General features: G+C 41.7%; 2 protein-coding genes across 2 annotated transcripts in view; both read right to left on the bottom strand.

Annotated features, from left to right (window-relative positions):
- Positions 1–1247: 1247 nt before the first annotated feature.
- LOC138014287 (glutathionyl-hydroquinone reductase YqjG-like) lies at positions 1248–7372 on the bottom strand. The gene is made up of 5 exons (XM_068861325.1): positions 6759–7372; positions 6043–6136; positions 3930–4046; positions 3265–3381; positions 1248–1741 (listed from the first exon to the last, which is right to left on the bottom strand). Exons 1-5 carry the CDS (start codon positions 7298–7300, stop codon positions 1658–1660), a joined length of 954 nt encoding a protein of 317 aa, XP_068717426.1. The 5' UTR covers positions 7301–7372; the 3' UTR covers positions 1248–1657.
- Positions 7373–16178: 8806 nt separating this feature from the next.
- LOC138060435 (uncharacterized) overlaps positions 16179–18933 on the bottom strand; it is an 8857-nt gene continuing 6102 nt past the window's right edge. Inside the window, exons 3-4 of the mRNA XM_068906201.1 lie at positions 17567–18238; positions 16179–16393 (exon numbers count right to left, since the gene is read on the bottom strand). Of these exons, the coding sequence (XP_068762302.1) occupies positions 16197–16393; positions 17567–18238 (869 nt within the window). The 3' untranslated portion in view covers positions 16179–16196. The remainder of the gene's footprint in view (positions 16394–17566; positions 18239–18933) is intronic.

Below are 18933 nucleotides of genomic sequence, written 5' to 3'. Positions count from 1 at the left end.
TGTGCAGCGCTGAAAGTGGACCAGTTTATGCCCAACATTGATTAGGGGGGGGGGGGGGGGAGGGGGAGGCATCTGAAGTCCGAAGAATGTGCACTGGACTTAAATAAACGCAAGTGTCCCAAAGAAATTTGTCCATGATTGTAGGCAGTTACCGGTACTAGCTTCAAAATAATTGGTTCCTGCAGCTGGTTAACCTAATGATTACTAAGACTCACTAGTGCGAAGATTGTTTACATTACTCATTAACACGGAGAGCGATAGCTTTGGACGATATATCGCTTTAATCTAACCCAAAATCATTCAGATAGTCAAAACATCAAATTTATGACCCATTTCCTTTGCTTTTTGTTTGTCAGCATTATGATTTGCGATACTTCAGGTTCACATGTTCATAAGTTTGTTTTTACATCTCATAGATGTTTAGATTTTCAATTTCAAACTCTGTTTTGATTGGCCACTCTACCTAACTGTGTAAATAGTTCATCCTGAAGTCAAAATAGATACGCACCAGAAAACCTTCTGTAGCTTTTCAAAGTTTTCCTTAATCGTGAATTAGTACTTTCTTCCACCGACAAAAATTGGCCCGTCACAACCTAGTTCCCAGGTCTTTTTGGTTGCACCAGTCATCATAATCTACATTTTCCCTTAAGAATTCATTTTCATTGCTTGAGTTTAAGAATTTGATTATTGAACTTAAAGCAAAGCAAGGCAACTTTGATTGTGATGCTTTCATTTCATGCCCTTTCTGTTGTTTCAATAACGAAATTTCACATAATCATGATATATTCCGAAGATCACTTCATTTGCCTATCAGTTTTGGAAATAACGTGAATTCTTCTCTGGTCAACTTCCAATATGCCATTTTCAGCTTGATAGTGAGGCAGAGAGGACAAAAACAAAAGAAACAAGTTGCAATAAATGTGAATTCGAAAGATATTCACATCATCTACTTTCCTTTGTCTTTGTCCTCTAAACCTCTCTTTTAAGCTGAATTTTAATATATCAAAAGTGGCCTATTGGCTTCACAACTCAATTTGTGGAACCCCATTCAGACTATGGTTTTTCAGCCTCGCTTGAAAATGCTCGAGTTGCTTAATTAATATCTAGCTCCAATCTTACTTTCATTTCATGTACAAATGTATTAAACTTCATTTCTAAATTCATGGAAACTACTGAGTTACCTTAAAGTCACACCACCCAAGGTTGTTAAATAAAAAAAAGTAACATGAAGTGGAGCTCCAAAGAACTGACCAAAGAAAATGTTTAATAAGCATTTTATTACATCATGGAAGAAGCAGAAAGAGTGATTACATTATGTTAAAAAATATAAAATTATCATTGCAAACATTAAAAAGTACTGAACACACTTGAATTTACTTTTCTTGACCCCTAAAATTCTACAATTATTTTTGTTTAACGGTAATTCTGGTTTAATACCCTTTACAATGTTGAAGAATAAAATAACTATGCTTTAAACTTTTAATTTATTTTAATATACCGGTAATCTATTTTTTATAGTTTACCTTAAAAGCAGTGGTCCAAGTTGTGTTACTTGATTACATAAGCACATGACCAGAAAAAATACCAAAACACTCATTGCAATACTTCATTTACTGTGTTGAACATGCATTGCACAAATAATTGCATGATTATATCCTCATTGCCGGCCATGTGGCTTGTTGAAGTCCAAATCTGGCCCAATGGCCACAATGCCGTTTGGATTAATCTTCAAGTGACTTTGCTGAAACAAAACGATTAAATCAGATGTTAATGCTTTCTTCCCAAAATCTGCCTGCCCCAGAAGTAAAAAAAGACAGACAACAAGTATTAAGATCTTCATACATGCACTTAAGCCTTGGACATAAGCTATGCCACATTTAAAAGTTGTGAAACTCGTAACTGGTAAATAATTATTTTCATCGTCTCCCTCTCCAAATTTCTCTTGTGCCATCATTCATTCTTTATCCACAAGCACATAACTTTGTCAGAATTTCTACAGTGAAGGCCACCACCATTACCATGTTCAGTTCCTATGATCTTAAAATGCAAGAGACAATATTGAAGGTGCTTTGTCCTAGCTGAAATACTCAAGATCTCTCCCATAACAAAAGTGATTGGTTTTTATTGCCCCCACAGGGGAAGGCATCACTGTAGCTTACGCGTATATAGATTTTTAGTGATTGCCCCTGGAGGAATTTCACCCAGAGGGCGAAATCCCGAGGAGGCACTTTAGCAGCTCGCGCTTTAATTGGTACTTACAGCTGTAATATACAGTCAGCAGGGCAGAACAAATCTCGATTTGCTTGATCAGGGGCCACATGGAATCGATGGGTAATGATGACGTTTTCCAAAGACTGAACTTTTCATCGTGTTGTTTAGGTGTACTTTTTTGAGAAAGCACTACTTTTTGACCACGAAGCACAAGGTTCGTGTTTTTATTTTATAGGTACTGAGATTTATCCACGAAAATCATAGTGAATAAAATTCGTACTGATTCTAAATGGAGCCAATCAGGAACACGAACGACAAAATTTCACTGTGAAGAAATATCGTTCATCCAATCAGCAACGCGAACGACGAAATTTCACAAGTGATGAATGAACGTATCGAATGGAACGTCATCCGACAGCCGTTGCACAGAAACCGTGCGCTTTGAAAAATGGCCGAGGAAGGTTTGCTTCAGTTTTCTCAGTTGAGGAATTTATTTTAAAACAAGAAAACAGAAATGCCGCTCAAAAAACAATAAAAAAAACCCAAAAAACCCCTAGGTAGGGCTTCAAACAAAACCCCCCCAAAAAACCGGATCAAAATTTAACCCCCCCCCCCCCAACATCCCATTCCAGGATACGCAGAAACTATCACGAATCTCCAGAGTGTTTTGAATATTAAAAAAAGTCCCTACTTAAATCAAGCTACCCAAAAAATACTTGCTAAAATTTTCCTCTCAAAATGTCAAACCCAAACCTCAGGGCCGCTACGTACATCATTATCAGGTATCAAGTTGTTTATTTCCCTACAATCTTCGAACGCGCATTAACTTTGCCCAAAATTTTCGGAATCTTTGCATAGACGCAAGCTTTTACGAAAAACGTCCCCTAAAAATTTCTGACGACAGCAACGCTAGCACGAGTCCTTGTAAACAGCCACTCCAGCAACCTCTACCTTGGCCCTGGACACGTTTAATTCTGTGTACAACAACACTTAACAGCGGGAGCAGCTCTAGGGTTAACTATTACAAGTTATGGATGAAATCTGCACACTTACCTGATAATGTTTTTGAATATGTTCAGCATCCACAGTTTCTCCAATGCCACTGGTTTGATAAAGGTCTCTTAGATAGCCCCAAATGTTGGGATAGTCCACTATACGCTTCTTGTTGCACTGTAAGGTGAATCAGAGGAAGACATATTTCAAATCAAGATGACTTGTAATTATGGCTTAATGCCACCAAAAATATGTCAATTTTATTACAGGGAGCTTTTATGATGTGAAGCTAGAGCAAGGATTTTTCTGAGGGCTGGACAGAAGAGCTTAATTAGACTGTAACTAAGGACACTTGCCACATTTGAAGCTAAAATCCATGCTATGTTTTACTAAAAGCAACATTGCTTGGAAGAAAAATGTTGATTTAAGTTCCAAATAACAAATTAAAACAACTATCTCTGGGATTGGTATGGGGGGTTGGGGAGGTAATAGGCACCCCAGAACCCACCCTGTTTCTTTTGCCATACAACATAACTTAAGCTATCTACAGTATCTTTTCAGGTATAAACTCATGGACAATGTAACGTCTATGACTAACCTTTTAAGAACCCCTATCTTTTTAAGAGCTACAGCTGTAGCATGCACATTAGATTAACAACCGAATGGCAAAAAATGAGTAATTAGTTTGCCGCTTTTATATGAATGACTCACATTTGACAGTTTACCTTAAAATGTCCAACATAAACCATATCGAACCTAACAAGTGTGGTGAACAGACGAACATCTGCTTCTGTGATAGTATCACCAGTTAGGTAACGTGATTTGCTGAGGAGTCCCTCCACCTGTGCAAAATGGAAAGCAAGATAAATTAGCAGAAGTACAAAAAATCACAGTTTATCATTAAAAAGGTATCAATACCGGTAATTGATGAAATCTTAGTAGGAATGGAAAATTGACATGGTTAATTAAAATAAACAGCATATTCAGTTAGTCTTACATGGATGCTCAGCCTGCAAAAAAGACAGCCAAATGTGAGTCTGTGTTTGTAGTGGCTGGAATACTCTTTTGGATAATTTCCACACAAAAGAAGAAGAAAAGCATATGTGAAAAAAGGCAAAGCTAGGTGAAATCTAGACTGTGCTTCTGGCCTAGTAAATAATAATATTAATTAATGCAAAAATGGTCATATCAAAAGTTAAGCTGTTTGAATTTATTTAGTTAAAATGATACCATTTGGTAGAATTTAAAAATCAACCAAACACTGAAATATTTTGTATGGATTCTTGATGCCAGTCTGGAATTTAGGATATTTTGCATGAAATCTTGGTGACCGCTTATACTTGTCTGGTGAAAGTCTGGTTTATCGACCCAAACTCAATGACCATTTCAGATGGGATAAACAGTTGAATTGCAACAAAGTTTCAACAATCCATTGGAGGAAATTTATCCCTTCTTTGGGCAAAAATAATATCTAATGGCTAGGACAATAATAATTCCAGCTTGCAATGTGAGCTGGACGAAAGGCTTGTGTTGTTGTGATCCTTTTTTACCGTACCCAATTAATAAATTACATACAGACTCAGAAGTTAAAAATTATTTCAACCAATGTTTTCTTTTTGAATGCCATCAATCATGTACCAGTATGCATGCACAACTGTTGGGCTGTCAAAGACGGAACCCGACAAAGTAGATTAAAGTTAAGTCAATCAAAATCATTATACTGGATCACGTGACTCATTAAGGTGATCCCTCAGAAAAAAGTTGTGGAACTTTCCCTGAATGTTCCTTACTAATCCCTGCTTTGAGAGCTACAATAAAGATGATAAGTCACTGTGCTTGGTTAAAGGGACACTGTCATGAATTGCGCATGCGCTACAACAAGTTGCAAAATTTTTGAGACACTTTCATTAAAAAACACCTTTTCTAACTTCCAATACTCGGCGTATCTAGAATTGAAACCTTTCCCACTTCCTCTCCCCTCTCCCCCTTTCAATGTTGACTGCTTAAGTTCCCAACATTTTTTTGTCTCGCTAGCAACACTGATAAGGGGGGGGGGAGGGGGGGAAAGGGTGGCTGCAGTGTGAGAGATAATAGGGAAATTAATAACGCCCCAAGAAGGTGAAGTGTCTCCACTATTTTTGCAACTTGTTGTAGCATCTTGCGAAAACTTGAAAAGTGTTAGGTTAACTTTTTCAAGTTGAATCGACAAATTAAAAATGGTGTCCACTGGGGAGGCCATGGTGGACTAAGAAGACTCTGGGAGAAAAAGGAAGGGTTTAACGGATCGCAAAGAATACCTGAAGGAGTGGAATAACAGGCACAAGCATCTTTATCTGAAGCAAAGAATTTTTCACGCCTGGCTGCAAGCTAAATTTGATGCTGGCTACGAAGCATGCAGTGACAGTAATTTCGCTTTGTACTGCAAGCACTTTCGCATATATTTTCGTTTATTGATCCAGAAAGTTCTTCCTGACAGGTAAATATTAAATTCTGAGCGCTATGTTTGACATAGAATTCATTAACTGCAAATATATGTGACTCAGGGGTGAATCCATAATGGCGGCTAGAAAAAATTTTCTGCGATCGCTCAAGCATGCATGACAGTGCCCCTTTAAGAGATATAATGGGCCAATTTTACCCCTTAAAACGATCTCAAATCAAAAAAAGTCTCAAGTCGTTGCTTTTAAGATCATAATTTACATCCCTGGGTAAAAGGGCTTTGTATATTATGTTTTTAGCTATATTTTTTTTTCTTGCAATAAATTTTTAAACATTGGTTGGAATTTGAAATTCAGGGTCAGCCACCTAATAAAGGCTCAACAATGTTCAAAGTTTTACCTTATCAAGAGCGTTAAAGACATCTCTAACTGCAACATCATAAGCCTCCTGCGATGTTGCAAATCCAGCACGATAAACACCATTGTTGATGTTCCTATAGATTCAAGATTTTACCATAAAATTAACAATAAAAATTATTTGCATGATGTAAGATCCCAGTAGAGTTTCCAACAAATTCATTTGAGATATTTTTTTAACTTGACTTGTTTGTACACAGTCCACTGCTTTGTGAGAACCCCGGGGGGAGTGGGGGGTACTCTCTTACAAGGGCTTAATGGGGACGTGCGGCCAGCCAGGGTATGTATTTTGGGATTTTTGTCTTGAACAGGGTATCGAATTTATCATTTTTTGTCTTAATCAGGGTATCGATTTATCAAATTTTGTCTTAAACAGGGTTAAATGTCTTAAACAGGGTATCAAAAATCGGAATTCTGTCTTAAACAGAGTAGGAAAATCAGCGATATTTGTCTTTAACAGGGTCAGGGTATATCGAGCCCCCCCGGGGGTGAGAACATAGAATTAAGGGTCAGCTACAGAAATCTGGGCTACCACATGCAAATTAGTTCTGTAGCTAGATTATTAGCACTTATGGAAGTACTAGTAAGCTTATATGAACTCAAATACGAGGTTCGATGGAGCGTCCCTAAAATTGACAACTGTGTTCGCTAGCAGTCATTTGTAGTAAAGTTATAAGCTATAGTTTACAAACAACTTACGGGTAAATCCAACCATTTAGCTCCTCGATTTTCTCCTGCAGCCTCGCTGGATACAGATCAAGTGTTTTCTGCTCTTCGGTCGCACAAAACGCGTTGAATTCTTTATTAAACATCCGAATAATCTCACTGGATTCGTTGTTTACGATAGTTTTCGTCTTCTTATCCCAAAGAACTGGCACCGTGACCTTCCCTGAGTATCCCGGACTGGCGATCCGATAGACTTCTCTCAGCGTTTGGCAACCATTTAGTGTGTCCAGGGAACACTTCGGTTTGCTGTCCGTGAATGTCCAGCCTTCAGAGCCCAAGAACCAATCCACAACGGTGTAAGTGATCGCATTTTCAAGGCCTTTCAGTTTGCGTGTTATCAGTGTTCGATGTGCCCAAGGACAGGCCAAAGACACATACAGGTGATAACGATCATCCTCTGCAGCAAATTCGCTTGAGCCATCAGCTGTCACCCAGTTACGAAAAACGGACGCTGTGCGAACAAATTCCCCCTTCTTGGAGATATCATTTGACCAATCGGGCAATTTGTCAGTCATGATTTCAACTTTCTTTGCAATCGCTTGGATAAGTGGGTTGCATATTCTTTTGGCGTGACCTCCCACCGCGAGCTCTTGGGAGCCAGTCACCTTTCCAACAGCCCCCCCTCCCCCCAGCACCCAACCTAATGATCAATTTTTAATTATTTTGCTGATCGATGGCGCCTGGTTTGTTAGCTCTATTGGTCAAAAAAAAAGAGGGAAAAAAACAGTGCAACTTGTCTAATTCAACCTTGTTCACAGGGGACACGGTAGAACACGAAAAAAAATAATGTCCCGCGGGAGAGACCCCGGGGAACGATGCTGGAGGCCTCTCGCCCCAGTTACCGCGCATCCATAATCGGAGGGCGCGCGATGGCAAGCCTTACGATTATGCTTTACATACTGGAAGGATGGCAACGGCAATTGCAAATGGACAAATGAAACGACAAAGCAGGAAATCGAACCTACGACGTTTGTAAGAACTACCGGACGCTCTGCTTATCGAGCTAACAAACTGCTTTGTTTACAAGGTGTTGTGCGCAGTTCTTAAGGGCCCACTGACGTATTTTTTGTGGTGCGTTGCTAAGGATGTAATAGTTAAGTAATTTGAGAGAATTTGGCATTATTTTGGTCAGTTTCCAACTTTTGTAAGCCAATGACCCTACATATGACGTCATCATACCGCGCTCATGGTCACGTGATCAATAAAAGAAAACTCTAAATTTGTCTCCGTGCTACGCAGTTTGGGTATTTAATCGATGGTTTGATAATTTGTATTCGTTTTTGCATCCAACCAAGCATGGTTTTCTTTTTATTTTGAAAAATGTTCTTTTTAAAGACATAAACGATGCTGAAATACCCATAACTTTTTCAAAAAAGATGATTTTAAAAAATCAATGCTTAGCTATATTCTGTATTTGGGGGTGAAACGTGCCATGTAAAAAAAAAAAAAATTCAATATAAAACCGCCGGAAATTCAGCTTTTTTCTCAAACCGGAAGTCCGTTTCTTTACGCATGCGCAGTTGATCTGAGAACGAGCACGAGGAAGGGCGAGCAAAGACCTTCGACGGAAAGAACAGTTTGTGCGGTGACTTTTGCTTGTGAGTGGGTTTTCTTGTCAACTCATAATATGATGACGTCAGTTGCCGGAAGTAACATATCACTTCCTTAGCAACGCGCGAAAAATCCGTCTGTGGGCCCTTAAACTCATTAATAATTCATACTTCCTTTTGTAAATGGGCCATTTCCGAGTTGCTGTTTGTCTCGGTTTCGAAGTGAGTCTTGGTGCTCAACTATTGTAAGCGAAATTAGTTTGCGATTTGCATAAGAATACGCAGTTCATTTCCATTTGAATGGTTGTGCATCAGGACTCGCTCTGAAACCGAGGTATGCAGCAACTCGGAAATGGGCTATTCGCTACGAGCATGAATTGATACCCAATGAAAACCCAGCTAATAATCACGCGTGATTTGGATCACATATCCAAACCACGTGCGGTTTCATCTGTTTTCTCATTGGACATCAAAAATCATGCATAAAAACAAAACAAATCGAACGCGCGAACAATAGTTCTGTTTAATTTTCTTCGTCGAAAATAGCATCTTACATTGAACGTGATAAATACTGTCTCCTGTCTCCTCCCTTACCTTTTATCCGAAGCATCCACAGTTTCCTCTACATACCTTCGAATGCCACAGATAATTAATTCCATAAATGGTGCTTGCTTGATACATTCGCAACTACCTGAACAAATTTACTCAGCTTGCAGTTTTTAACACAATAATTAAAACGTGTTGGCGTCCATATTTGCCAAATCTGTACTCAACGGCTAAACTTTGTGCAATTCTGCATAATCTTTAAAAGCGCCACCCGGATCAATGACAAGAACTTATCTGCCATTCGCGACGAAGTTTAATTTTCGCCCATTTGGTCATAGTTAGTACTAACTATGATTTGGTTTTGTAAGCTGTTGACTCGGGAACACTCTTTTCTGATAACTCTGATTCTTCGTCCCCTGAGTTTGGAAGACTCTGCCATCCTCACTACCGCATGACTTACAACAAACAACAACGAATTTCGCACATTTTAATTTATATTATTCACATAATCTCATGGGAAATTAGGGCCTCGAAACAATACCCCTTAATCACAAAAGCAGCGCGAACAATTTCAGAAATAGTGACCTTAAGATTCTACATCGGCGACGTCAACGAGAACCCCACTAAACAATAGCATTTAATGAGTAAAATCATTATCGCTCTGCACGTGCGGTATGTGAACTGAATTTGTTAGATTTCTTTTCAGTTCACTACGAATCTACAACGTGATATGACCAAATGTCAGGGGCACCCAACGACTCTGTTCCTCACATTACCTGTTCCCCAGAGGAATCTTGCTGGCTTTCAAAAATACAGGTGTTTCGATGAGCTGGCTGGGAAATCTTGTTATTGATAGAGGTTTTTCTTGGGAATTACTGACTTTTTCTAGCATTTCAACCCGAGCTGGCTGTAGAAACTCTGAAGACTGAGGACGACTAAAAAAAAAAAAAAAAAAAAAACCCTTCCTTCTCCCAGAGAATAGTCACAGACATACGACGGCTGGTCAGAGTGATTGCGCTTGCGGAAAAAACCTGTTTTGTCCCGGTTTCGTCGCTTTTGTTCGGTCGTTTTGGATCGAGGGATTTGAAAGCTCGCGGATTTCCTGGATGGGAAATAAATTTGATCAGCTGGCTGGGAAACCAACCAATGGTATCGAGCTGGCTGGGAAATTTCTTGTGTGTCCTTCTGGGAAAAAGGAACAGATAATGTTTTCCCAGCAACAGCGAAAAACACTGAAAATGCCTTAATAAACATTTATTTTCATTAGAGCGGTTTGCAATTGAGTGTCGAAAGTAATGTGTGAACTATTTTGGTTTACAATTACTTCACTCAGCGATTGGTTCAAAGTTCTCGCGTCACTTTTTCAACCAATCAGAAGTGAAACCAAAACCAATCGTGGCTCGCGCGTGTACATTTGCCCGCTCTTTGTGTCGGCTTCGTGTAATTACTTCGAGTTTTGAGTGGTTTACTGGATTGTCTCGGTCCTTTTTGATTGGCCAAAGTAATTACTTTGGTTTTGGTTTTGCGACACTCATTTGAAAGCCACTCTAACTGGGGTATAATAATACACTTTACAACAAATTGGTCGTTGGGTGCCCCTGAAATGTCAAGCGTGAGCACATAGCGACGAATTTAATTTTTTTAGCCTTGTTTCAACACTGTTCCTCGCACTTCAGTTCCTGAATAGAAGTTCGAAGAACTAGACTAATGACGAAAAAGTTTGGAAAATATAAACTTGAAATTTTGAACGACGTTTTTGTTGACGTCGCTGTTGTATGTAGATCTTAAGGTCCCTAGTTAGTGTTACATCAAGTCGTTTACCTGGGCATTTGACTATTTCTGTGTACGGGCAGTGAGGAATTTTATGCTAAGGCCTTCCTGGGCGTGGGGGAGGGGATTTGATATTTGCCGGGGTGTGGTGGGGAAAATTGAACCGGAAGTGTCAGGTTTCATTTATCTCTGTCAGAAAAAACGCGTGTTTAGGCGCGATGGAATAGCTGTAGCATTTGTGAGTTACTGGCTTACGAAAAAATGTCTTCATAAGTCATGTAGTATTTTTGAAGGCATGTATTAAAGTAGAGATTGTTAAATATTGACGATTTTAGATGTAGATTTTTGAGTCAGGTAGGCTGACTTTGCTTGGCGTTGGTGTCTGCAAGTCATTTTTAGTAGTTTCAAATTAAAAAAAAAGTTGTGTTTTTGTAGTAACTCAAGTACGGTGAAAACGGCATCATCATATAGAGTCACTCCATGATTGTACAAGCTTTCTTAAAGACGACAGGAGCTGGAGACTATTTTACTTTTAGAGAGGGGCATTTGACAGACAGATCCGGCACAAGGAAAGGGGATCGGTCCGTACGTTTGGCCCGGGATGCGGCAATTTGAACGATGCATTCTTCAAAAATTTAAATACTCGGGGGATGTTGAAGTCTCCACTTGATCAGCGCATTAGCAATGTACTTTGTTTTTAGTGAGCTCAATGAGCTATTGAGCAAGTTTACCGGCACTGATCTGAAAGCAGTATTTAACCAAGAGTAAGAATCTGGTATCAGGTTTGTCCCCATCAGCGTCAGAAAAGTGTCTATTTTTAAACCATATTTTGCGGGAAAATAAACAATAGACGCTATGTACATCCTTCATATTCGTATGTTATTTGCACTATAATGTCGAGTTTCAATAGCCAAATGGACCAATTGAAGTCTGCCTCAATACTTTACTGACCTTTTGTGAGGAGATTCAATGGCCACGTTGGAAATTCGAAAAAAACACGATGAAGACGTTTTCTTCAGTTTTTGCCTTTACTGCAATTAAGTAGAAGGCCGCGTTCAAAGATTCGTTTTAAGAAGACAACAGCAGACTTGTCATCTAAGCGTCTTCCATTGTAGTGTACTGAGTATTTTTTAAAAAGATCGATTACGTTGTGCGAATTCCGTAAGTGTAATTATTTGAGCAAGAGTCTTTCGTGGAGCAAATCGTGTTTATGACTTCGGTTATAAAAGTGGGGTGTCGTTTTCTATCATTAGCGAGTTTACGCAACAGGACGGCTGGAAGACTCAGAACGGCAGAATGGCGAAAAAATGTCGCGCGAGACTGTGCGATTCCCGATCTTACGCGACATATTTTCGTCATTCTGCCGTCCTGAGTCTTCCAGCCGTCCTGTTGCGTAAGCTCGCTAATAGTGTTGCGATTCTTCATCCATCAAGTTGATATCTTTCAAGGAAATTGAAGCGTTTTTGTTTAGGCTGTAAAGCTATTTCAAACACTAAATTCGTTTGAAATTATTTCGACTCACGATTAATTGTTCGAAAACTGAAGGCATGAGGAATGGTTCATTGAGAAATCATAAAGCAAAACCCTTTGGTATTAAATGGCCTGATGAGCCAATAAAAGCTTTAGGAGGAAAGCTTTTCTTGTGGAATTGCAGAAATAATCAAATTCCTCCCAACATTCATGGATTTCGAGGAAAAATTGTTGCAAAATATGAAACTGAAACAATAATCAGTAGGAAACTGCTTCTTTAGAAAAAGTGGATACTGTCTCCTTATCTTTCTTAACTCCCTGTTCCTGCCATTACGCCACTTTTCTTTATTGTATCTATACTGTATACTGTTATTATTTCTTTTTCGTTCATCAGTTGCTGTTGTTTGTCCGTAGCCAGTATAAGTAGCGGTCTACCGCAGTACCGTAAGTTGAAAGTAGTTTGTAAGTAGCCCGAGTTTCTTATTGCCATTAATGTAAGTAAAGTCATGTAAATCATGTAAGTAATTTGTGACTGTAAGTAATTTGTGTAAGTAGTGCTCAAATAAATATATTTGTCGCAAAAAAAACAACAAAGAAAAAGACAATCATTGCGGAGCCTGCTAGCAGGAAGGTTGTAAAGACCTCGCCGGCACGTACCGACATTACCGATCGGCTCGTCTTCTTTGTCATCTATGTGAACGGTCTTTTTACGGACCGACCTGTCTCGAGGCTCACAAGACCAAGATCTACACTGGCCAACCCATTGCTCCTAGCCGCCCTTCAGTCTGTGCCAAATGACGCAAATGCAAGGAATGCCGTCATCTCTTGCGGGGTACCAAGAAGATCCAGACCCATCGTTGCGGGTTCCAGCCTTGTCCATGCTGTCGTCAAGTCATGAACATTCACGAACTTCGGTGTTTCCTACAAGTGGAACAGACACGACAAGAACGTAAGCAGAAGCGACGGCAACAACAACGAGTACATCGAGGTGCCGCAGCAGGGTTACGCACGCTGCTGGCCAACGACACAGCCGGGTTACGCGCCCTGTTGGCAGGTCACGACTCGGACAACGCCGGGGACAACGACGTGGAGATGCCTCCCTGCATGTCTTTTTTGACATCGAAAACATGCAGGTGGACGAACGCCACGTGTCCAATTTGGTGGTGGGTGAAATGGCCGAGGACGATCGTCCGGTACGGTTGCAAGGAGACGGATGCCTCCGTGAGTTCTTTGCATGGTTGGAGACGCTGACGGAGAACGGGACCCGCCCTTTGACGGTGTTGGCTCACAATTTCCAGGGTTACGACAGCTACCCGGTCATCGAGGAGTTGCACCGACAAAAACGGCAACTTGAACAAGTGTGGAACGGAGGCAAGGTCTTGCAGAACACCATCATGCGGTTCATCGATTCCTTGTCCTACTTCCGAATGCCCCTGTGTGCGTTTCCCAAAACCTTCGGACTCACGGAACTTAAAAAGGAGTACTTTCCCCATTTGTTCAATACATCGGATCACCAGGCGTAAGGGGGACATCTCCCCGACAAACACTTTTACATGCCGGAGGGTATGTCAGTCAAGGGACACCAAGACTTTGACATGTGGTACGACGATCAAGTGGCCCGAGGGGTGACCTTCGACTTCCGAGAGGAACTGGTTACCTATCCGATGTTTAACTCCTCAAAAAAGGTTGTCTCATGTTCAAGCGTGACTTTGAATCGCATGCAGGTTTTGATCCCTTCGACCAGATGACCATGGCTGTAATCCTTACTTGCGTATGTACTGTCTGGAAGAAAACAACATCGCTTCTGAACCCTTCATGGGGTGGCGGGGCCGCGTGAATCATTCCCAGGCTTCCATGGAACGGTTGACCTGGTGCGAACATCGTCTGCGTCGCGAAACCTGGTTGGCTCTGTCCAAGGACGAAACTGAACAACACGAGGCCATGGCCCCATCTTACTGAAACACTGTCGCCGATCCAGCACGCTCGGAACGACGGCGAACATCGGAGGCTGAGGCCGGGGACCCGCCACATCGTCGACGGGTACAATGCCGATACCCAGCCCATCTACGAATTTCACGAGTGTTTCTGGCACCGTTGCCGGACCTGCCAGCCCCAACGCACCGATCCGCACCCGAAACTGCTGGACCGGACCATGGAAGACATGCGGGCTCTCGTTGATCAAAAACCAACGTTACTCCAGAGTTGAGGGTATCGTGTCGTCGGGATGTGAGAATGCGAGAAGGAGGCTCTTAAGACCTTGGACCAGGACGTGGCCGACTTTGTGGCTGGCCTCCGAATCCAAGACCCCTTGGATCCTCGAGTTGCGTTCTACGGTGGTCGGACCAATGCCGTTTGGCTCTATTGTCAAGCCGACTTGGATACCGGGGAAGAGATTCGGTACGACGATATTTACACCAGTCTCTATCCCTGGGTAAAACATTACGGCGAGTACCTTATCAGACATCCCACCATCGTCTACGAATCGGACACCACAGACTTCTCGTCGTGCTTTGGTTTAGCCAAGTGCAGCGTGCTCCCGCCTCCAAATCTCTACCATCCTGTCCTGCCTTATCGCAGTCACGACGAGTTGACCTTCCCTCTATTCCGCGCCTGCGTAGAGGAGAACATCGACCACCCCTTGCTGGACAAGATGTCGGCCTGTGATCACACGGACGCCCAACGCGCTTTGGTGGGTCCTGGTGCACCCTGGAGTTATAGGGGGCCGTACGGAAAATGTTACATGATCCTACAAGTACACGAACACGTACGTGGATACCTGGCTCCAACTCAAGGAAGAGGCAAGCGGGTGGAGCGAAGGCTGCGACACCCAAGTACAACGACAAGCCCACGTCAACGCATACCGTGATCGGGAAGGCATCCAACTCGACGCCTCCAAGATGGCCAAGAATCCCGGACAACGCTTCCTGGCCAAAATGATGCTCAACTCCATTTGGTCAGCCGCACAAGTCCGGGATTCACCGAACCTCAATCGTTCATGACGTTCTTAGACAGCGATTAACACCAGGTGCGTTACGTCAGCGCCTTGAAGGCGGAACGCGTTAAAGTCCACTACAAACTACAGACCGATGACGTCTTTTCCTCGGCCAACCTCAACATTTTCGTCGCGGTTTTCACGACCTGTCACGCTCAGCTCCGACTCTATCAGGCCCTGGACCATCTCGCGTGCTCTACTTCGACACGGACTCGGTCGTCTACCTCCATCGACCTAACGATCCACCCTTGGATCCCCCGCGAGGTGCCTATCTTGGTGACTTCAAAGACAAACTCGATGCAGGGGATTAAATCGTCGAATTCTTTTAGCGGAACCTAAGAATTATGGGTACAAGACGCACCGAGGTAAAGACACGTGCAAAGCCCGAGGGTTTCTCGCTCAATTGAATTATGACATATTACGTCAAAACACCTTCGACGAATTCCATCGTCCTTTGGATCGACCCCGTCACACACACATCACTCATACCATCCATAGGGACCCCAAAGCCTACGCTCTGGAAACACGACCGGCCCACAAGGAGTATGGCTTGCTCTATTCCAAGAGGGTCTTGGATCCGATCACTGGCCCCTCACACGTTCCCGTTAGTAAATGTAGGTGTGGTGGGGTGGCGGGTTCTGGATCCCGTCACTGACCTTTTTTTTGTTGGATTAAAATCGTTTTGATTCGTGTCTTGTGTCCACCATCTTGAATTCGATGACGTCATCCCACGTTTGAACTTTGACCTTCGCCGGTTTTACTGGCACGTGCACACTTCTCTTTCCACCATTCAGAAGCCGATGCATGCCATTAACTTTTTGAATCCACCAATCACGGAGCTCGCTCGGAATGGGGGGGGGGGGGGGGGTTTAAACCGAGTCATATGGGCTGAGATTACTAGTAATATGTATTCATATTCATGAGTCTTGAAGTTCGTAAAGCACAATCGCTAATCAAATATTATATGACCACGGCTCTGGGGAATTAAACGTGGTGCGTTATGAGAAAACACCATACCCAATTTAAATCAGGGCCCTACTAACAATTACATAATCAACAACAAAATCAGTAACGATATTTATTTCATCTGATATTGACAGTATTCTTGTTTGTTCTCATGAAACAAACGAAGGCATAATTAAATGGCCCAGGTCCGTTAACGGCCAGGCGTGGATCGGGGATCAGATTTAGAGCGCCATCCCTGTTTGTGATACGTGTACGTCCAGGTTTATGAGACCAGAGTCCATTGCTGTCCAGGCGATACCAGTGGTAATCATTACCTACGAAAACAACAAACCATTGCCAAGAGTGAAGAAGAATGCCGGAAAAGACTAGCGTAAGGGGCATGTTTCTTTGACTGGGGCTGTTGCATCGCAGTGTGGAACAATTACCGTGAAAACAGCTAAGTTCCAAAAAGATAAAGGCTCAAGATCAGATTAAAATTTCAAGTGTGATTTTTTGCGGAGTTCAGAAAACTAGCGAAATCCAAAGAAAAACCCGTGAAGATCAAGAATCAACCAACCAAAACCAATGCCGGGAATTAACCGTCGAAGACAGGGATGAGAGGTGAGCCCTATATAACTATTGCGCCATCTGGGCTTCTCAGTCTTGAACCACGTGGCATTCTTTCGGAAATACATTTGTTAGGTTTGAGATAAATCCACTTTAAGGAACAAAAAGAAAAAATGTCAATGTTGCTCTAATTGTAAGGACTTTGCAAGCGATATACGCGCAGTCGTCCTTTAATTTACGAGCGCGAGCACGAGTACTGTTATCTAAAAGGGATTACAAGAAAATCATGAATTATAACTGAATGAATAGTGTAGAAAAAGAATGCATAGTTTAAGACCTACATTTCAACTCCGGGAATGAAACAAGTTAGCCTGACGCCGGTTTTGAGATCATTGCAGTAATGAACGTTTCGGGCTTTCCTTCGTTAACGCCCAAGTAACGTTCATTAATGCGATGATCTCCAAACCTGACTTCAATGAATAGTGTTGAAAACTACATAACATAATTGACAATGAAATAAAACGAAGCAAATACCTAAGTGACATTGAGCGAATCTAATATAAGTCCCAGCAACAAATTACATACCAACAACAGGAACACAGAATAGGAAAAACGATGAGAGAGAAATGGTAAGCACAAGCGCTGACTGAGGGGAACTTATCAGTGCAAATGTTTACAAAAAATTACTTAAGAGTAATGGCACGAAGATTGCATAGGAACAAAAAAGAATTTACGAACTGGAATGCACGATGAGAAAACACGGGGAAATACTAGGTTAACTCGTTTTGGCCTACACAAATGAAATGGGATCTTTTCGGAGAAAACGCACTAACTATTGGTGCCATGGCTATTCGTACAATGTATGAACACAAGACGGGACTAACACTTTACTGTTCATACGATATTAAAACCGATTTACATGTTTCTAGGATGCTACTTACCTGGGTCAACTACCAGTGCGACCAGATGATAAGGACCATTCTTCGATATGTTCGGGATCCCGCCACCAGCTGCGTCAGGGAGCAACACCAAACCATCTCTCCTGGCTGCTTCTCTTACCTCATTATTCGTAATTGCTGCCAACTCCCGTCCACTTCCTCTTCCCGGCTGTGCCAAGGTATTTGTAACTTTATCGTTTGCGTAATTGTAGCAATTATTTTTCGTTATGGCGTAATTATGACTCCAAGTGTAAGTTGCCCCTTCCCAGTTAGGAGGGGCACGCTTAGCTATTGGTTCCGTAAAGTTTTCCTTCACGTCATTGAGGTTCATAGGCAAGACTTTCCCACTTTTGATAACAATAGCGATCTTATCTTTAATTTTTTTGGGTAGCTTTATCTCCGCGGGAATAGACTGTAGGAACAGATTCTGCAGTGGTGTTGTCTTTGGACCCACAATCACCCTGACCAGGTCTTGATCACCCTCTTCTACGAGAAATCCTTTGTAGCCAAGATGGGCGGGCATTTGCTTGAGAGAGTACGTGGCTCCCAAATTCTTCGCCTCTTTGTATAACTTTTGGATTTCTTGGTAGTTTAAGGTGTTTGGGGTGATCGTCCATTGTGGATCAGGGACACCAGCGAATACAGCCAGAGTGACGTTTAAAGCTTCGGGAGAAACTATGAGAAACGAAAAAACTAGTGAGAACTTAGTCCGAAGTATTGTTAAGACTTATATGCAATGCCATTTAATTTCCTATCGACAGAAATCTAGTACTTTCAATTGCGGTTGATACTCTTTTTTAGATCTATATAGGAAAATTTTGTGGTATTGGGTTTTATCAATTTAACTTATAGAGCAGTTTTCAATTGAGTGTCAAAAATAATTAAATAATTACTTTGGTTTATGATTACTTCACTCAGTGATTGGTTCAAAGTTCTCGCGACATTTTTTCAACCAATCGTGGCTCACGCGTACACATTTTCCCGCGCTTTGTGTCGGCTACCTGTAATTACTTCGGGTTTTGATTGGTTTGCCGGATTGTCTCAGTCCTTTTTGATTGGCCAAAGTAATAACTTTGGTTTTGGTTTTACGACACTCAATTGAAACTCCCTCTAATACACAGATTTAGCCAAGCCTATAAAAGCCGAGCTCCCTGGTTATTTATTCATACTGCTTGTAGGGTTTGTGAAAATAAAAGGTTTTCGAATTGTCCGCGTTTTGGTGTTTCCGGTTGCTGCTATCATTTTCTTTTCATTGCTTAATTAGTATTTCACGCAAAAAACCCGATATGGCATGAATCACGAAGCGATGAGTGTGATTATCGGTATTTCGAGTGAAATTTACTTTGGAATTTACCAGTTTGGGAATGAAT

Source organism: Montipora capricornis, chromosome 8 (genome assembly GCF_036669925.1).
Source record: "Montipora capricornis isolate CH-2021 chromosome 8, ASM3666992v2, whole genome shotgun sequence".
Lineage (NCBI taxonomy): Eukaryota > Metazoa > Cnidaria > Anthozoa > Scleractinia > Acroporidae > Montipora > Montipora capricornis.
The sequence above is the reverse complement of the archived record's forward strand: the minus strand, read 5'-3'. Positions and strand labels throughout refer to the sequence as shown.

Bases quoted from the DNA above. Each gene is read 5' to 3' on its own strand.
- LOC138014287 (XM_068861325.1), bottom strand. From the start codon at position 7,300: ATGACTGACAAATTGCCCGATTGGTCAAATGATATCTCCAAGAAGGGG. The intron at 3,382-3,929 runs GTAAACTGTCAA...TTCACCTTACAG, and splicing joins TTTATGTTGGACATTTTAAG to TGCAACAAGAAGCGTATAGT. The intron at 1,742-3,264 runs GTAAGTGTGCAG...GTTTTGTTTCAG, and splicing joins ATATTCAAAAACATTATCAG to CAAAGTCACTTGAAGATTAA.